At 49.6% G+C, this 17873-nt stretch overlaps 1 protein-coding gene across 3 annotated transcripts in view; it reads right to left on the bottom strand.

Moving 5' to 3' along the window:
- Nucleotides 1-17873, bottom strand: part of ANTXR1 (ANTXR cell adhesion molecule 1) — an 85982-nt gene that overhangs the window by 4238 nt on the left and 63871 nt on the right. For all 3 annotated transcript variants that reach the window (XR_010608110.1, XM_065659157.1, XM_065659154.1), the window contains one exon: nucleotides 13701-13781. Coding sequence is in view for 2 of the 3 variants with exons in the window: in XM_065659157.1 (XP_065515229.1) it covers nucleotides 13701-13781 (81 nt within the window). In the remaining variant the exon portion in view is untranslated. The remainder of the gene's footprint in view (nucleotides 1-13700; nucleotides 13782-17873) is intronic.

The following is a 17873-nucleotide window of genomic DNA, read 5'->3' on the forward strand; positions in this document are numbered from 1 at the left end:
ACAGCATCCCAGGTGGGAGACCTGCATCCCTGGTACCAGCTGTGCACCTTGTTCATCTCCAAAGTGGGAGGTCAGTGATGGAGGCACCAGCATCCCAGGTGGGAGACCTGCAGCCCTGGTACCCATTGTGCGCCTTATTCATCTCCAAAGTGGGAGGTCAGTGATGGAGGCAACAGCATCCCAAGTGAGAGACCTGCAGCCCTGATACCAGCTGTGCACCTTGTTCATCTCCTCAGAGATGGATGTTGTAAAGAGTAAATCCACGAGGTTAAACCCCAACCACAGCTCTTACAGAGGAGGATGAAATCCTCCTGTGCAGTTTTCCGACCCCAGATCATCAAATACTTCACACTGAAGCTGCAAGAACCGGTAAGAGCCAGCTCTTGCTCTGCTCCTGCTCTTCAGAGCTGGCGTCTGAGTCAGCACGACCCAGATGCCTCTTGCCAACCCTTGGTCTTAAACACCCAACAGCATGGATCTGGACTTGCACCTTCAGAGCCTCCCTCTCCTTCAAATACCTGGCTTTTGGGTCTGATTTTGAACCATTTACCAGGCAAAAGGGGAGATTTCTTTAACTGAATTGGGTTTCTTGCTCCATCCTTCGCTAGGGTGCCTTGGACATTCTAGTGCTCACGGGAAGCCAGTAAACTGCTGTTCTTGCTCTTTGGTGCTAAGCTACAGTTTGTTGTCCCTTTTAAAACAAAACCTTTGCCCTCTGAGTTCTTTTTTCCCCTTCTAAGTTCCACCTGCAACCGATCCCACTGTAAATACCCGACTGTCAGGATCAGCACTACTGCATCGTGGCTTCATTCTTTCAGATATGAAATCATCCCGTCATTCTGGGCCCATGCTTTGCTTTTGGATCCCTGAGTGTGAGCTTATTTTCTGTTCTCCTCTTTCCTCTCCCAAAGTAAATGTTTTGCCTGGTGAAAAACTGCCAAATGGAGCATCCTGTGCAGGATGGAGTAGATCTGTCGGGGTAACAACATCCGGCATTCTAGCCCTCTGTACTGCTCTGTACCTCCTCCCTCTGTGAAGAGGGACCCGAAGTGGGCTAAGGGAGATGCTGGTAGAAAGGAGAAGGATTTGACAGGGATGAGAGGAGATGGAGTGGAAGGGGCTGACACATGGAGTGGTGCAGGCGGCTCCTCTCCGAGAGCCCTGCCAGTTCTAGCATCACAGTGTGGATGTGAAGGAGCATCTGTCTGAGCTGAGGGCAGTGCAGAGCAGCTGAGTGCAAGCAAAGGGCAGCTGAGGAAAACCGGGATGTCAGAGCTGCATCACATTGGAGAGGAGAGCATCGGCATGGCTCAGCCCCGGCTTCCTGTCAGCAGGAAGAGCCTCTGGTTTCAACTCCAGCTTTCCTCAAGGAATCAGACTGCAGGGCAGAGCAGAGACCCACTAAAGGACCAGAATGCATCCTTGAGGATTAACTCAGTTAAGGCTTGTCCCGACAGCAGGACAATTAGAGGGGAAAGGGGGCAGAGGCTTGAGCACTGCTTGTGCACCGTGTGTTAGCGTCTGTGCAGTGGGGCCGCGGTCTCCATCCCTTCCATAGGACAAAATGCCAACGCAAAATGAAATGCCAGGATGGGCAAATCCCTCCACAGCATCCCAGTGCCTGGTGCTGCCCAAAACTGGGCACCAGCTTGCAGGCTGAGGAGGCCTGAAATAAATCACAGCATCCCAGAATGGTTTGGGTTGGAAAGGGACCTTAAAGCTCATCCAGTTCCAACCCCTGCCACGGGCAGGGACCCCTTCCACTGGAGCAGCTTGCTCCAAGCCCCTGTGTCCAACCTGGCCTTGAGCACTGCCAGGGATGGGGCATTCACCACTTCTCTCAGCACCCTCAGAACACCCATCCATCCACATCAGTGTCAGCTCCCAGTGCGCCGGGTTCTGTTTGCTCTTTGCAGTGTCTCTGCTTTAACATCATCTTAATGCACTTGGCTGTGATTTTAAGCAAACCCTATGGGGCAGACCTGCTGAACGAGGGGAAGTCTGCACCGAGATGAACCAATTCTGCTCAGCACTGCTCCCCGCCCCCCCAGGAATGTTTTCCTTGTCCCAGTGCCACATCTCCTGCAATGCAAATGCAGGCATTTCAGATTGTGCCTTGCACGGGGTTTGCTGTCTTTATTTATGTTGAGAATAAACTAAACCCGCACAGAAAGCAGCAGTCCAGGAATCCCAGCCAGAGAACAAGAAGTTGCAGTTGTTTTTGTGCGGAGGGATGCTCTGTCTGGATGCTCCGGGAGTGAGGTTATGGTGCTGCCGATCCAAATGGAACTGAGCACCGCCCTTAAAGCAGTCAAGAGGATGCAGTGAGGCTTTGAAATCACTGGGTTTGGGGCTTGGGGACTAAAAGCAGTGCTATTGCCATAAACAAGGTGTTAACAGTTCCTACCAGTGTATAGCTGCATGGTCAGCTACAACCTGGTGAGCCTCTGGTCATGAGTGGCTGCTCATACCCATAGCTGATGGGAACTCCTTTTCTCCAGCAATAGGGTTGCTTTGGAATTAGAGCTCTTTCTCAGTCTCCACTTGGTAACTGCTTAAACATGGGCTTTGTGGACAAGGGTTAAGAAGGAGTTGGCCTGGAATCTGAGCAGGATTAGATGCTTATATGCAGACCAGACAACTGAAAGCATTAGAGAGGAGACATGAGAGCCAGACCTAACCTAGGGCTAGCACAGCACAGATACCTCTTCCCCATTCCCTTGTGTATTACACGGGTCCAACTTCAGAGTTCAAACCATCTTCTTAAACCAGGATGGAGTTGCCTTTTCCTCAGCTCAAGCATGCCATTCCCTATCTATCTCCTCCTATTTCCTTTGCTGCCTGTGTCAGCTGCTCTGCAGCTGGCTCCTGGGTTTAAAAAGAGGCAAGATATGGTCCTTAATGTATGGGTAATGCAAACCTTCCATAAACAACGTCCTGGGTTACCCTGTTGGTATGAGGAAGAAAGGAGAAGAAATCCAGGAAGAGAAAGAGAAAGAGAAAGAAAAAGGGAAAGAAATAGACAAAAAGCTGTGATTTGATGCCCGATTCTGACTCAAATAGAAGCTTTTGGGAGGGACTGGCCAAATGAATGAGGCAAACATTAAATCTATTCAATACAGTGACAGTTACCACTGGTCTGCAAAGAGCTGGTTTACAAACTGTAGCTACTTTACAAGCAAAGCACACATGTGGATGTGAGAAACTAAGGCTAAATGCTCCCAGTCCTCCTTCCCAAGGATCCTGGGTGCTCGAGTTGAGCCCAGCCCAGGGATGAAGCTCCCACAAACATCTGTGAGGGTGATGGTGAGGAGCAATACGGATGGAGGCAGTAACCTGGCCCTGTCCACAGCTTGCAAGAGCCAAGTGGGCTGATACCAACCTTATGGAGTTCAACCATGCCAAGTGCAAGGTCCTACACCTGGGTCGGGGCAATCCCAGCACAGCTACAGATTGGGCAGAGAAGAGATTCAGAGCGGCCCAAGGAGAAGGACCTGGGGGTGCTGGTTGATGGAAAATGAACATGAGCCGGCTGCAGTGTGCTCTCGCAGCCCAGAAACCAACTGCATCCTGGGCTGCACCCAAAGGAGCGTGACCAGCAGGGAGAAGGAGGTGATCCTGCCCCTCTGCTCTGCTCTTGTGAGACCTCACCTGGAGCATTGTGTGCAGTTCTGGTGTCCTCAGCATAAACAGGACACGGAACTGTTGGAACAAGTCCAGAGGAGGCCACGAGGATGCTCAGGGGACTGGAGCAGCTCCCGTATGGAGCCAGGCTGAGGAAGTTGGGGCTGTTCAGCCTGGAGAAGAGAAGGCTGCGTGGGGACCTCAAGAGCAGCCTTCCAGTACCTGAAGGGGGCCTATAGGGATGCTGGGGAGGGACTCTTCATCAGGGACTGTAGTGACAGGACAAGGGGTAACGGGTTCAAACTGAAACAGGGGAAGTTTAGATTGGATCTAAGGAGGAAATTCTTTCCTGTCAGGGTGGTGAGGCACTGGAATGGGTTGCCCAGGGAGGTTGTGAATGCTCCATCCGGGGCAGTGTTCAAGGCCAGGTTGGATGAAGCCTTGGGTGGGATGGCTTAGTGTGGGGTGTCCCTGCCCATGGCAGGTTGGAACTGGATGATCTTGAGGTCCTTTCCAGCCCTAACTGTTCTATGATTCTATGATTCTATGAAGTGGCACAGAGAAGCCAACGCGGTGTGGATGCCCTCCCATGAAAGTGGTCCTTGCTTAGAGGACTTCGTGCGTCCCTTTGTGCCTGGATAAAGGTGCTCCTGGGAAAGGACCAGGGTGAGAATCATCAGTATCTGCTTCCCACCAATGTGTTAGCATTTGGGATCAGCACTGGTTGCGTTCCCAATGGGTTTTGTTGCTCTGAACCCCATCAAGGTAACCCCCCACATCCCAAGTGGCTTCCATGAGCTTGAGACCTCCCTGTCTGCAAGGCCTGGGTTAAATCACACAGGAGTGTCTGGAGACAGTGCTGAGGGGCTGTCGAGTGGCTTCTGGGCTTTGTCAGCCAGGTCTCTGTGAGCTCAGTGTGTGTGGAGCGTGGTGGAAACAGCACCTCACCAGTGATACAGCTACCTCCGTCCCCCTGAGTCACCAAACAGCTATTCACACTGCCTCATTGCGTGATACAGCATCACTGCAACAGGATCATTCCCATCTGTGCCTCTTTACACAGAGCTTGTAAGCCATTCCCAAGGCATTCCTGCCGCCTTGGCCACTTAATAAGTAAGAAATTGGAGGCTTAACCTCTATTATCCCCAAAATATGAGGAAGACGTCCAGTGAGATCATCGCGCCAACGGGGCTCTAATAACCTGCTCTGTCATGGCAGAGGTAGCACTGAAAACTATGGACTGTTATGGTTTTACCTAAAAAGAAGGCAAAACCCTCGTGGAAAGTGCTGCTGGGTGATAAAGTTTGGAGCAAGATGCAGGCATTCTGTTGGGTGTCAGTGCTGGATTTGACTCTCTAATTCCCAGGAATAGAGCGGTACAAAACGGTGTTTCCTTCTGAAGCTGGGATTTGCCCCAGGTAAGTGATAACCACCTTAACCAGCTTCGTGACAAGTAATCTTGCACGTGGCCACTGAGCTCCAGTTATAGCAGAGGCAGTTTCCTGCAGTGCAGACAAGCATCCTAAAGTCAGGAAGGTAAAAAGAAGCAATATCCTAATGTTCTTCGATGCCTTCCCATGGCCTGGTCTGTTCAGATGTTGAAGCAAGGTGTTGTATTTGTAGTTATAAGGTCCTGTTCTAGTCAAGCAACCCAAGAGGAAACTGAACACCATGAAGCACTGCAGCTTCAGCAGAACTTCCATAGAATCTAGAATAAGTAAGAGTTTATTTAGAGCATCAGCTCAGTCATGTTGGCTTATGACTAAAGCTTGCATATACCTATATATATATATGCATGTGTGTTATATGTCTATATATGTACGTATATAGATGTATATACTGTGCATCTGAGGGCTCCACGGTACAAAAAGGGTTCTGCCAATTCAACCTCCACTTCGGGTCTTACTCATAAGCTTACTCATAACTTCTCATCCATGCCTGGCTCTTCAAACCTGCCACAACCCAGATCCTGCCCATTGCTCTGCCACAACCCAGATCCTGCCCATTGCTCTGCCAAACCCAGATACTGCCCATTGCTCTGCCACAACCCAGATACTGCCCATTGCTCTGCCAAACCCAGATATTACCCATTGCTCTGCCACCTCTGCTTCTTGCTGTCATCTCTTAACTACATTCTGCAGGGCTGACCCAGCTGGGGAGCCTATTGCAAAGAAACCATAGAGCAAAACTCCACCAGGGAGTGCAACAAGATGATACCGGCTTCAACCTTGCCAAATCTCAGCGTGGGAATGAGCTTCATAGCCTCAACCTTTGGCTCGTGCCGGAGTTTGGGAGCGTGGCTCCTTCAGTGAGGAGCAGGCACTTGTGTGTCAGCAAATAGACCTGATGGCTTTAGCAGGAGCTGCTTTGGGCTGTTGGACGCTGTGGGATGGGTGTTGTTTCCAGGAAGATCTGGTCATTTTTCCCATTGTCTTTCTGGAAAGAGGTAGCTAGACTTGGAGAAATGCGGAGCGACACAACAGAGACACTGCCTTGTGCAGGGCTGGGATGGCTCCTCTGCAGGTTGAACAGCAAACTGACCGGGAGTGAGGAGAAGAGAAAGCATGGAATAAAACATGGAACAGGTTCTTTTGGCAGCAATAATGGGAACAGTGGATGAGGGTCAGGGAAAAACATCCCTCTGGAAAGGAGGAAAGAGCTGGTGGGATCGTGCAGCCTGCAGGCATCAGTGATCCCGGTGGGGATTGCTCTGGGTGCAATTTGGGCAAAGACAGGGCATGGTACAGGTCACAGCTCAGAGAATCATTGAATCCCAGACTGGGTTGGGTTGGAAAGGACCTTAAGGCTCATCCAGCTCCAACCCCTGCCATGGGCAGGGACACCTCCCACTGGAGCAGCTTGCTCCAAGCCGGAGCTCAAAGCTCTGTCTTACTTAGTGGGAAACAATTCCCATCCCTGCAATCCCTGTTTGCTGGATTTGCCTTGGCTTCTGAGGCAAATCTCTGACCATCAATGCTAAAGGCATAAGCTTGTCATTCTGGCCAGGGGAAATGTTGCCTGGATAGAGATAGGACTGGGATGCTCCCCGATGAGCTCTCTGCTCCCTGCTTCCCAAGCAGAGCTCCAGCAGTGCAGGAGCCAGCTCCATGCTCTGGTTTACAGCAAGGAACAGTCTGCAGTAATCCTGCAGGCTGAGGAGCGGATCCTTGGGCTTTTGGCTTTGGAGCTGTTAGTTCCAGGAAAAACAGCTAATGTTTAGGTTAACTTTTCCATGGCTATTAATGGAAAACCACACTGCCCTAGGATGTGTGGAAAGGTTGCAGTTTGGGTCTCAAGCACTGCAGCCGATCAATCAGCAGGAATCCCAGAACCATTCATGTTAGAAGGTCCCTCTGGAGATGATCCAGTCCAATCCCTGCCAGAGAAGGGCACACAGCAGCATGTCCATGGTGGATTTGGGATGGCTCCAGAGAGGGAGACTCCACAACCCTCCCTGGGCAGCCTGTGCCAGGGCTCTGACACCCTCAATGTAAAGAAGCTCTTGCTCGTGTTGAGGTGACACTCGTTGTGGTTCAGTTTATGGCCATTGCTCCTTGTCCTGTCACTGGGCACCACTGGGAAGAGTCTGTCCCCTCCTCCTGGCACCCGCCTTGGAGACACTGATCTGCATTGATGGGATCCCCTCTCAGTCTGCTCATCTCCAGACTAACCAGGTCCAGCTCCCGCAATCTCTGCTCATAAGAGAGATGCTCTTATCTTCAAGCTTATACTGAAATATGGCTTAAACAGCTCCTTACTAGTGCCTGTGTGCTTCTGAGTCTGCAGAAGGAAGAACCATCAAGCAAGTAGCAACATAGCGATGTGTAGCTGTGTGTGGGGTGACTTGGGAGTCAACACAACGGGTTTAATTCCCAGCTATGAGAAGGGAATGTGGTCCAATGTTTACAGCAGTTGAATTTGAAGTTGTACCTCCTGGTTTCATAGAGTCATAGAATGGTTTGGGTTGGAAAGGACCTTAAGATCATCCAGTTCCAACCCCCCTGCAATGGGCAGGGATGATCTTTTGTTTCCGGAGGAGGTTTCTCTTCGTGATGCTATGGAATAACGTGGTGTGAAATCAGCCACTTGGGAGCTGCATTTCCTTATCTATAAAACAGGCTCCTAACTTAAAACAAGAGAGGATCCAGGGGACTTCCCAGGGTGACAGATTTTGCCCCCGTGCTTTGTGCTGTTCATGCTTCATCAGTAATACCCACTAATGCCCTAGTGATACCCAGCCTGTGCCATGTTACATCTTGGCTACTCCATAATGCAACAGATGTGATGTCTGGAGGTTTGTGTGGCAGAATTTGCTCCTCAGTGTCCAGCTATGAACAAAGAACTGTGGCTTTGGGGATGTTTTCATGTCCTTGCTTGGCAGGATCGAGCCCTTCATGAAAAGGGTCATTAGGGTGGGCTGATATAACCCAGAGTGGTCTGAACTCTGGGTTATCAGAGATCAGTATAGCTGAACTCAGGTTTCAGCTGCACAAAACATCCCCAGTGAAGCCTGAAATCCAGTTAATTTGAGGTTTGGGCATTTCACTGTGATATTAGAGCACGAGTAAGGCATGGAGGGGCAGAGGGAGCTTTGGGAGCTTGGGTTCACAAACAGCACTTTTCTGTCAGGAAGATTCATGCACTTTGGCTGTGAATTTGGCTTATTTCATCCTCTGCCTGTTCTGGTTTTATTCAGATCAAGTTTTTATGGCAGCACGTGCACATACACACGAATTCTTCCTTTCACAGTGAAAAAGAACCACTGGGATTACTTTAATGGGGACATTTTCATGTACTTCGTAGCCTCATCCTCTTGTCGCAGCTGACCACAATCTGTACCAGAGCTGTATCACCGGGATCTAACAAGAGCTGAGCTCACATCAGTGCACCAGAAACATGCAAAACTCAACAAGCTCTGGAAAAAGCTCCTTTCCATGCATCTTCATCCCGGGTTGCCCAAGGAAGCTGTGGCTGCCCCATCCCTGGCAGTGTTCAAGGCCAGGTTGGATGGGGCTTGGAGCAAGCTGCTCCAGTGGAAGATGGAATTGGATGAAGGTTGGAATTGAATGAGCTTCAAGGTCCTTTACAACCCAAACCAGTCTGGGATTCTGGGATCCACTACTTTAGGTAGGCTACATCTTTCCACATAACTACACGTGGTTTTGTTCTACTTCTCCACATTCATACCACCTATTCCTATATTTCCCTTGACAAACACAAAATGGAAACACAATTCTTGCAATACAATAACGATGAAAACATCGTTTGCTCCCAGATTGAGAGCTCCTGGCCAAGTCTGAGCCTGGAATGCATTTGGATAATCTCATCGATTCCTGACACAACAATGTTTTCCAAGGAAATGCAGCTTCAGCTTTGAAGGCAATCTGATTATTTGGCTCCTGGGCTTAGTTATTGCCTTGGTCCATTCTCAAAGCGATAAGGCGATCTAAAAAATAGATATATTTTTATGTCACCCCAACGTGATGATGGTTCAGATGTAAAAATAACCCCATTAATGCTGACAGGAATGCAAACCTAGGCTCCTGGGAATGCGAGGAGACCACAGGAATCCCATGTGACTCTGACTTCCTCCCCTTATTGGAACCATCTGTGCCTGTTGGTAACCTCAGGCCACTGCCAGGTTTGACTCCAAAGAAAAAGAGTTTCACAACCTTTTGGTGCATCTCAGCCTCTCTCGTGCCCTTCAAAACAGGGCCTGAGCATCCCTCTCTTTTCCTTCTGCTTCGGGAGAGAAGAAGCATCTTTAAAAGCCTTCAGCAAAGCAGACCAATGTCCCTACAGGACAAAGCCCCTCTCCAGGTTTCCTGCAGCCCCTTTAGGCACTGGAGCTGCTCTAAGGTCTCCCCTTCAGGAGCCTTCTCTTGTCCAGGCTGCCCCAGCCCAGCTCAGCCTGGCTCCAGAGCAGAGCTGCTCCAGCCCTCGCAGCATCTCCATGGCCTCCTCTGGACGCATTCCAACATCTCTATCCTGTGCTTCTTTACATATATTTCTGTATCTGTACCCTTTGCAGCCCTCATGCAAGGCATCTCAACCTTGATAAAAGGTTTCAGGGCAAGAACAGACAAGAGGCAAAGAGATTCTTTGAGGTCACACAGAGGGGAAGGACTGGGATCTAAGCTTCAATACCCACATTATCCACTGCAATGTGTATAGATTGCAGACGTTATCAGTCACTGCCCTTGAACTAATGTCCCGTTAGAGACTAAAGGGGACTTCAGGACATCTGTCTTGACAGCGTGGATGGTACCTGGGAGGCTGCGTGGGCTCCAGCAGATTAACAGCATTCATTAGTCAAGCCAGTGTTTGAAACCGGATCCGTGTTCCAAGGGATCTTTCTGACCAGCTCAGCTCATGTGCTGGCAAGGGATAAAGTAAGTGATTATAGAAAGGGATTGCTTCTATATGAAAATGATGTAACCCTGGGACTAAGTCCAAGCCCTTTGCAGGCTCCAAAGCAAACAGAGATGCCTTTCAGTGATTGTTCATCTGTCTTCACTTGGGTATGTTGACCAGCAAGTGAATTAAGGTGCCCATTCGACACCATTGAGTCTGAAAAGTGCTGCCTTCTTTTCTTCAGGAAAGAGATGGAAAGAGGTACTAATTGCTGCTGAAACAGCTCATTTTGTAGCTTGCAGGAATATCTTTATGGTCAAAGCCCCCTGTCTATAAATCTCAGGGTCCGACTCTTTATCCGGCCTGAGAACGTACCATGAGGTGGGTTCTTGAGCACATGGCTCCACTTGAGCCTGCTGGTTCCTGTAAGATGCTTTGCTGGTCCCTGCTTCCCTCATTCCCAGGGCACATCCATGCTGCAAGGGCTGCTCCAGCTGGCAGCCTGTGTGTAGCTGGCAGTGCGGGCATGAGAGTGTGCTGCTGAGTAACTCTGAAGGGCTTATTCAGCTTGAGTTGTGAAGTCTACCACCGAGTGGCTACACGCGGTGGTATCGAGACTTGCTGCTCTGGACCTCCTTGGGGACAGAGCACCCTCGACTGCCTCCATCCCTGCGGAGGACCTGGATGGGAGCACACATGACAGCTCCCTGGGAAAGGATGGCACTGGGATGCAGGCAGGAAAAGCTGGGAAAAGCTGCCTTGTGCAGCAGTACCTCAAAGCCCTGCATCCAACTGCCTGGAGCTTCCCTTCTGTAACTGATGAGGCTGGGTTCACACCAGTGCATCATGGTTTTGACCATCTGGGCCTCCACTTTAAAGCCACTTTAAAGGCTTGGGGTTGTCCATACCTGCTCTGATGGGCCCCTTTGCTGCCAAGCTGGGCAGAGCACTCCTTTACCTTCACTTCCCAAGGGAACATGGTGTCCCTGGGAACATGGTGTCCCTGCCCATGGCAGGGGGGTTGGAACTGGATGATCTTAAGGTCCTTTCCAGCCTGAACTAGTCTATGATTCTATGATTCTAACAGGATCAAATCCAAACTTGCCAATGGACAGCTAAGAAAGCCTGAAGCATCGCCACTGAAGATTCTGCAGCCTGGTGAGGATCAAGCCTGTCCTTGCTGTGTCCCTGGTCCAAAGGAGCTATTAGGAATCACATGGGGAAGCCACAGGAATTTAGAGCTGAGCTCACCACTGCCAAATCAACTCTTACAGCTCTATCCTGCTGGCAAGCCCTACACCAGGAACACATGGGCTGCGGAGCATCGCAGTGGCCGTGTGTGAATGTGCAGGGCTGCCTGGGTGTGAATGTCCTCTGCATGTCCTTTAGCATCTCCTCCACTAGGAATAGCTAAAGCCAGGCCACACAGCCTCATTGTGCATGCCAGATGTGGCCATGCTGCCATCCCCATTATTCAGCACCGACCTCCCCACTGGGTTTCCACTCCCACCAAAGCACTAATGTGCTTTATCAGCTGATATTTGATGTTTGCTGACCTGGGAGAAGCCACCAGCTTGAAGGTACCCGAATCATGCAGCCTTTGGAGCCTAAGGTTTGGACATCCATTTACAATCCTCTTTGAGCAACAGCGGCACAGAGAAGGATGGAGGGAGCCTGGCGGGGATCAGGGATCAGACAGGGCTTGGAGTCTCTCTGTATTTAGCGAGGGGCAACTTGCTGCTTCTCTTGACTGCTATGGCTCCCAAGGCACAGCTGCAGCACAAGCTCCAGCACAATCACTTTGTGTCTGCAAAGGGGACAGCGAGGTTGGACAGGCTAAATCTAGCACCCAAATCATGGGGAACGTCTGCAGCAAGACAGGAGATGGCTCAGAAACAGCCAAGCTGAGCCCAGTGCTTGAAAGCCAGGTTCTTCTTTAGGTCTGAAACAGGGGAACGAGCCCCCCTCATTTTGCTGAGGGAGGGAGGGGAAAGCCCTACCTAATCCTGCCCCTTCAGCTGTGTAAAGTAATGGACATCTTGTCCATGCTTAACCCATATTGGCTTTGCCTCTGCTGTCGGGGTGACATCACCTGGTAGCTCTGCCACTACTGGAAAGGGATGAACATGACCATCAAGCCTGGCAGTGATTTAAAGCAGCAAGAGGGTCACCCGTGGTTAGCCAAAGCCAAACAGGCTCAGAGGTTTGTTGACACGAAGGCAAACCCGTGTTGTAAGAGCAGCAAGCGTGAGCAGCACTTCCCATCTACACAGGAGGGTGCCCCAGCATCTGCAATTGGTTATTGGACAGCAAGAGGGATTTTAGCAGCTATAAACCTGGGTGCACTTGCAGCCAGCTTCTCTTTCACACAGCATGATGCTTGCAGCCGAGTCAGAGATCCTTTATAGCACAACAGAGTCATAAAGAGATTGATTTAGTCTGAGGCTGGATCATATAACACTTGGAGGGGCTTATGCTGCAGGATACAGAACCACATGTCTAAGAGATACATCACCAAAAAGGGATGGAGCCTGCTGTCTGTGGCACTAACCATAGAATCCTGGAATGCTTTGGGTTGGAAGGGACCTTAAAGCTCATCCAGTTCCAACCCCTGCCACGGGCAGGGACCCCTTCTACTGGAGCAGCTTGCTCCAAGGCCCTGTGTCCAGCCTGGCCTAATACACTATGAAATTGCTATTCGCTCAGCCAGCTTCAGTTGAGCTGCTCTGGGGTTTCCCCAGTGGCATCTTTCATGTGAGTAATCTCAGCTTGTCGGGTGAAAACAGTGATTGACACAACAGGCATTCTTCAGTCCCAGATTTCCTGGGGGGAATCGCCAGGCAGTGGCAATCTGTGCTATGAGAGCTTCTCTCCCAGACATCACTGTCACACTCAGCAAAGACATTTTAGCAAATCTCCCCTCTGAAGAAACAGTAATATTCAATATTAATAAATATTAAATAAGAAATAACTAAATAATAAATAAAGTATTAAACCTCTGAATTTCCATCCTTACAGAGATCAAAACCTGGGGATTGGGAACAGCTCTGGGATACCAGGTGTAGGCATCTAAACTGCAGGGAGTTAGGGGATGTCTTATGGCTGCCAGAGAGATTTCAATTCACCCTCATCGTGTGCCTTGAACACACAACCCCTGCGTGTCTGCTGGTGCTCAGAGCTGGGCACAACACATGAGTGTGTGGTGGTCACTTCAGTGCTCAGGTAGGTGCCTACAGAGACAGCAGGAACTGTTCTGATACTGATTAGGAAGCACCCTGATGTTTAATTCCTCTGAAGAGGAGGAGATTCCTACCTTGGAGATGAGCTGTAGCCCTTTAGTGTCCTGCTGCCACAGACAGCATCATTCCTGTAAGGTGGCATTAGCCTGTTCTCTTCAATGGCTTCTGTTTCCACCCACAATTAGCACACATGAATGGACAGAAGTTTGCATGAAGCCAGTTTTTACTAGCAAGAGATGGGAATACTTCCTCCCTCTCACACAGCAAACCCCATTCTGAAAACTTTGCCTTGTGCAAGTGCCCAGAAAGTTTGAATTTATGTAGCATTCATGTATACTGAGAGTTTTATTTCAGAATATGAGTTTAATCAATAAAAATCTGCAGAAATATTGCCTACTATTCCCTAGAAGGATGTATTACTTGGCAGCAGCTATGTTATCCAAGCAAGACTTATCCAAGTCAGTGTTATCTAAGGCACGGTACCTTGTCTCCTGGCTGTGGGCGCATCACAGACACACGGTCGTAACCCTTCCGCAGCAAGACCCAGAGAGCATCCAGCTTCCCCTGCAATCCAAAGGAACACAGTGTTATCTTCGGAGCAAGAACAAGTGCAAGGTACACGGCTTAGACCTACGTGTTTGATACTCAGTCATTGCCTGTGCTTGTACAAGGTGCTGGAGTCAATGCTTCCCTCACAGGAACTTGCTGCAAGTGCAAAGGAAGAGGTTTTAAGGGAGCAATAAGCAGGAATGGCCGAGAGCCAACAGCATCCATGTGTCTTTATGTATTCTGAAAACCACCAAAGGTAATAGGGGAATGGCTTTAAACTGGCAGAGGGGTGATTCGGATTGAGAAGATCCTTCTGTGACCCTGGTTCTCCAGTATCTAAAGACAATGCATTCACTGTGCGCTCTTCCTGTCACGGGGATGGAGTCTTTCTTTTCCCTCTTCAAGAAGCCATGGGGAGTGTAATCCTCTTTGAGACCTGTGTTCCTCAACCAGTGTGTTGAGCCAATGGTTAAAGCTTGTTTGGGATTTGGAGGGATACATGGGTGGAGACACACACGCAGAGTGACCGCATAGATGTATTTCCATAGGATACTGGGGGAAAGACTTCGCAAGGTGAGAGCCAGGAAAGTGTAATCCTCAAAGGAAGAAGCAAGAAACTCCTCTGTCAGCCTCTTTTTGGACAGCACAACCCCTCAGAACCGAGGGAAGCCATCCCTGTCCATCCCAATCCGTCTTGTTCATTACGTGAGAGCTGGTTCAAGCTCTTGATCTCCTGTCACCTCTGACAACTTGAGAACTGAATACCTTCTGCTGCCATTTTGCCTTTAGGAAACCAAAGGGAAAATTACAACTTTCCATGGAACAAAAGAGTCCTTTTTTTACTCTCCAGTCCTAATTTCCAAGACCCTACCAAGATTTCTTGGGAAAAGCTCCGTCTTTGGGAGTCTGAATGGAGCTTCAGGGTCTGTCTGGGACATCCAGGTGGAAAAGAGGGAGAGTGCATCATGGAAAGGATGATGTTGGCTCAAGCAATGCGAATGGCAATGCATTCACTTGGGAATACAAACACCTCTGTGCTCTAGTGCATGGGCTGTGTCTCTGTTTAGGAACTCCTTTGCAATTGGTCCCTTGGGGGGAAAAAAGGGTCTGGAAGCAAATAAAGCTTTAAGTCCTACTGGGAATGCAGTCCGGGAAGAAGGAGCAATGGGGGCAGAGGACAAATGAAGGAGGGCACAGCTTCAGCCATTGCTTTATCATGGTGAATGCATTCTCTTCGCGAGTTAGTGGCTGCCCTTGGGCCTCTTCTAGGTAGGAAGCTGTGCATGGCAGCTTTGTAAAGAGAGGCAGGAGGGAGAAGGTCAGGAAATGGGCTTTGTAAATGCTCGAGTAGCCTCCTCTTAGGATTCACTTGAGGTTTCTTTCTGAGAGCATCAGTTGCTGCTTCAACCTCAGCCTTGAGGCAGGTCCTGCATGTCAGCTTTAGGGGATGAACACCTTGTGGTCCTTTCTGCATTGGTTTTTAGCCGTCATTTACACCTATGCTTTGTGCTGCCCCTTCCTCTGTAGGATGAAGGGAGGATTTAGCAAGTTCCTTAAGACTTGGATTGTTTGCACTGACTTTACAGTCTGTTGCAATGGTATTTTTAAAGCAGGATCATCCGTTGGCACCGTGCTAAGAAGTAACAGCAGCAAATCAGAATCATACCAGTAATAACAACCACAATCTGTTCGGTGTCAGCAGCCACGCTTGGGAGCAAATAGATCTGTGGAGCATTTAAAGCAGCCATCTCCCCACTCTCAGCTCTCTACTTACACTATAGATGTTACTCTGGGAAGAGTAACAAAGAGAGGGAAGAAAAACTCCATCAGATAGGCTGGCAAAAGGCAGCATGCTCTAAGTAAATGCTGGCACTTGTGCTGCATGGGGAAAAGCAGGCCTGTTGGCCAGCAAGTGGCCCCAAAATGTGAATGTCCTGGCTCTTTATCAGATCCGAGCTACGCCAGTTCCCTGCTCCTGAGATCTAATTCTCTGCCTTCCTCCTTTACCGAGGATCTCATCTAAGTAACCTGTTATATGTGGGTTTAGCTCCCTTCCAAAGAGGTGTTCCAACCAGTTCAGTGGAAAGGGTGGAAATTCAACATCAGCTCCTAGCAGTGCACTTGGAGCATGGGGATGAGGGCAGATCTAAGCTCTCAGGAGGCATTTCCTATGGGTGAGGTCAGGTAGCCTGTGAAATGCTCCCCACTAGGAGAGGTGGGAGCCTCTGTGTTATTTTAAGCCCCAGGCCGCAGATACAGGATGGATTTGAGCTCACAGTCCTGCCCCGGCTGGGGCTGCAGTCCCAGGGACCCAAAAGGCCCCCCCACCTCTCTCTGCCTGATGACTGCTGAGCTTCCCTGTATAACACAATGCAGGTTCCTCCCCATGTGCTCACGTCTTCAGGACAAGAGCTTCTGCCACAAGTGCTGATGGACTTTGCTGCTTCCTTACCGAGAGGAACTGCAGGACCCCTGCTTCATAGGAATGATCCCCTCTGGATCTGATGAGCGCTCATGATTGCAGGTGGGGAAAGGGCTGGATGCTTTATCCCATCTGCATCCACTGCCTTTTGGGTGCAGTTCAATAGGGGGTGTGGTGGCAATTAATAATTAGGTACATTCTTGTCCACAGGCTGTTAAATCCTGCCCAGATGTGGAACACTGCAGGGTTACAGGAGTATTTGGATAAGGGCTCTTGGACTGGAACTGCATGCAGTCTGAATGGTGGATAAGAGATATTACTAAAGGAATTGGGAATATCACCCATGAGATGCTCCTGATATTTATAGGCCTCCTTGTAACTGAATTCTTGGTGTTACAAAGCCAAAGCTGTTCCTAGGCAGAGGCAGAACTGAACTTGAACCCTACATGCATTGAATCTTTTCTCCAAGCCTCTCTTGGAGACCAGGGAACTTCCAGCTGGGGGCCAGATCTGCAATGAACTTGTCTCCTCTGTTCAGAGCTGGTTTCCTACCGTGCAGAAATAACCTCTGCGAATGAACTCTCCTGAGGCTGCAATCCAACAGCATGAACTGGTGCAGGAAGAGGGGAGAAACTCAGCACTATCATCTTCTATGGAAAAGAAGCCAGCTCTCAGCTGATGATCTCAGGTTGTTGTACCCATGTGGATTGCACGGCTCCAATCAGTGTTTCTGTCAGCTCCTCGGTAGCTGAGGTATAGCTTTGTGTGCCGTGAGCCCTTCTGACTGCGGCATGCAGCGAGCACTGAGCCGCGTCTCTCAGCTCCATGAGGTCATTTCCATGAGCACAGAGTAGGAGTGAAAATCCCCCAGATGGGACAACGTGTGCGTTACAAATGCTTCCCACCGATGCAAAATGGGGAGGAGATGCCTTTAGGAACAAGGGAGCAGCTATATGGGATGGTGCTTAGTGCGTTCCCACTCCAAACTGCAAACATTGAGTCTCAAACCTGTCCCACTGTGGGAATGAAAAGCCTCCATGAACACATGTTGAAGTCATTATAACACCACCGAGACAACTCGTTGGTCAGCTCTGTTTAGTAGATGATAATCTTTAAGGGGGAAAAGAGAGAAGGCACTGGACCAGGTTCTCAGAGGCTCACATTTCCGTATCCTCCGGAAACCACTCTTCCTCCCCTGTGCATCCTTGCCATTCCCATTGCTGGATTTGAACCAGCTGCAAGATCAATGACCGAGGCGAGCCAAAACATGTGACTCACCCAAATCCTTATGGGCACTGCTTGGAGCTGATCAGTAACCAGATACAACACAGGGAAACCTGGGTGTACTGCGAGGTAGCCTATCCACAGGGCAATAACCTGGCTAACAGAGTGTGTCTGACTAGAGACTGCTGCTGGGGAGGAAGAACACAGCAGAATAAACCCTCTCTTTTCCAGCAGTGAGGCACTTTCTCATTCCCCAGCATAAAGTTTAAGGTGAGCTCTACACACCCAAGGGTTCACTGCATATGTTACACCCTCTTTGCAGACTACTTGCAGATAAATTGCCTGTTAAAGGTTTCTAAGGCATTAACGAGCATCTCCACTTCAAAATGAGATCCAAGGTCCAGTGGTGTGAGCTTTGCACTTGGATATGAATTCATATTATCGCAGAATGGGCTGGGTTG

Source organism: Lathamus discolor, chromosome 22 (genome assembly GCF_037157495.1).
Source record: "Lathamus discolor isolate bLatDis1 chromosome 22, bLatDis1.hap1, whole genome shotgun sequence".
Taxonomy (NCBI): Eukaryota; Metazoa; Chordata; class Aves; order Psittaciformes; family Psittacidae; genus Lathamus; species Lathamus discolor.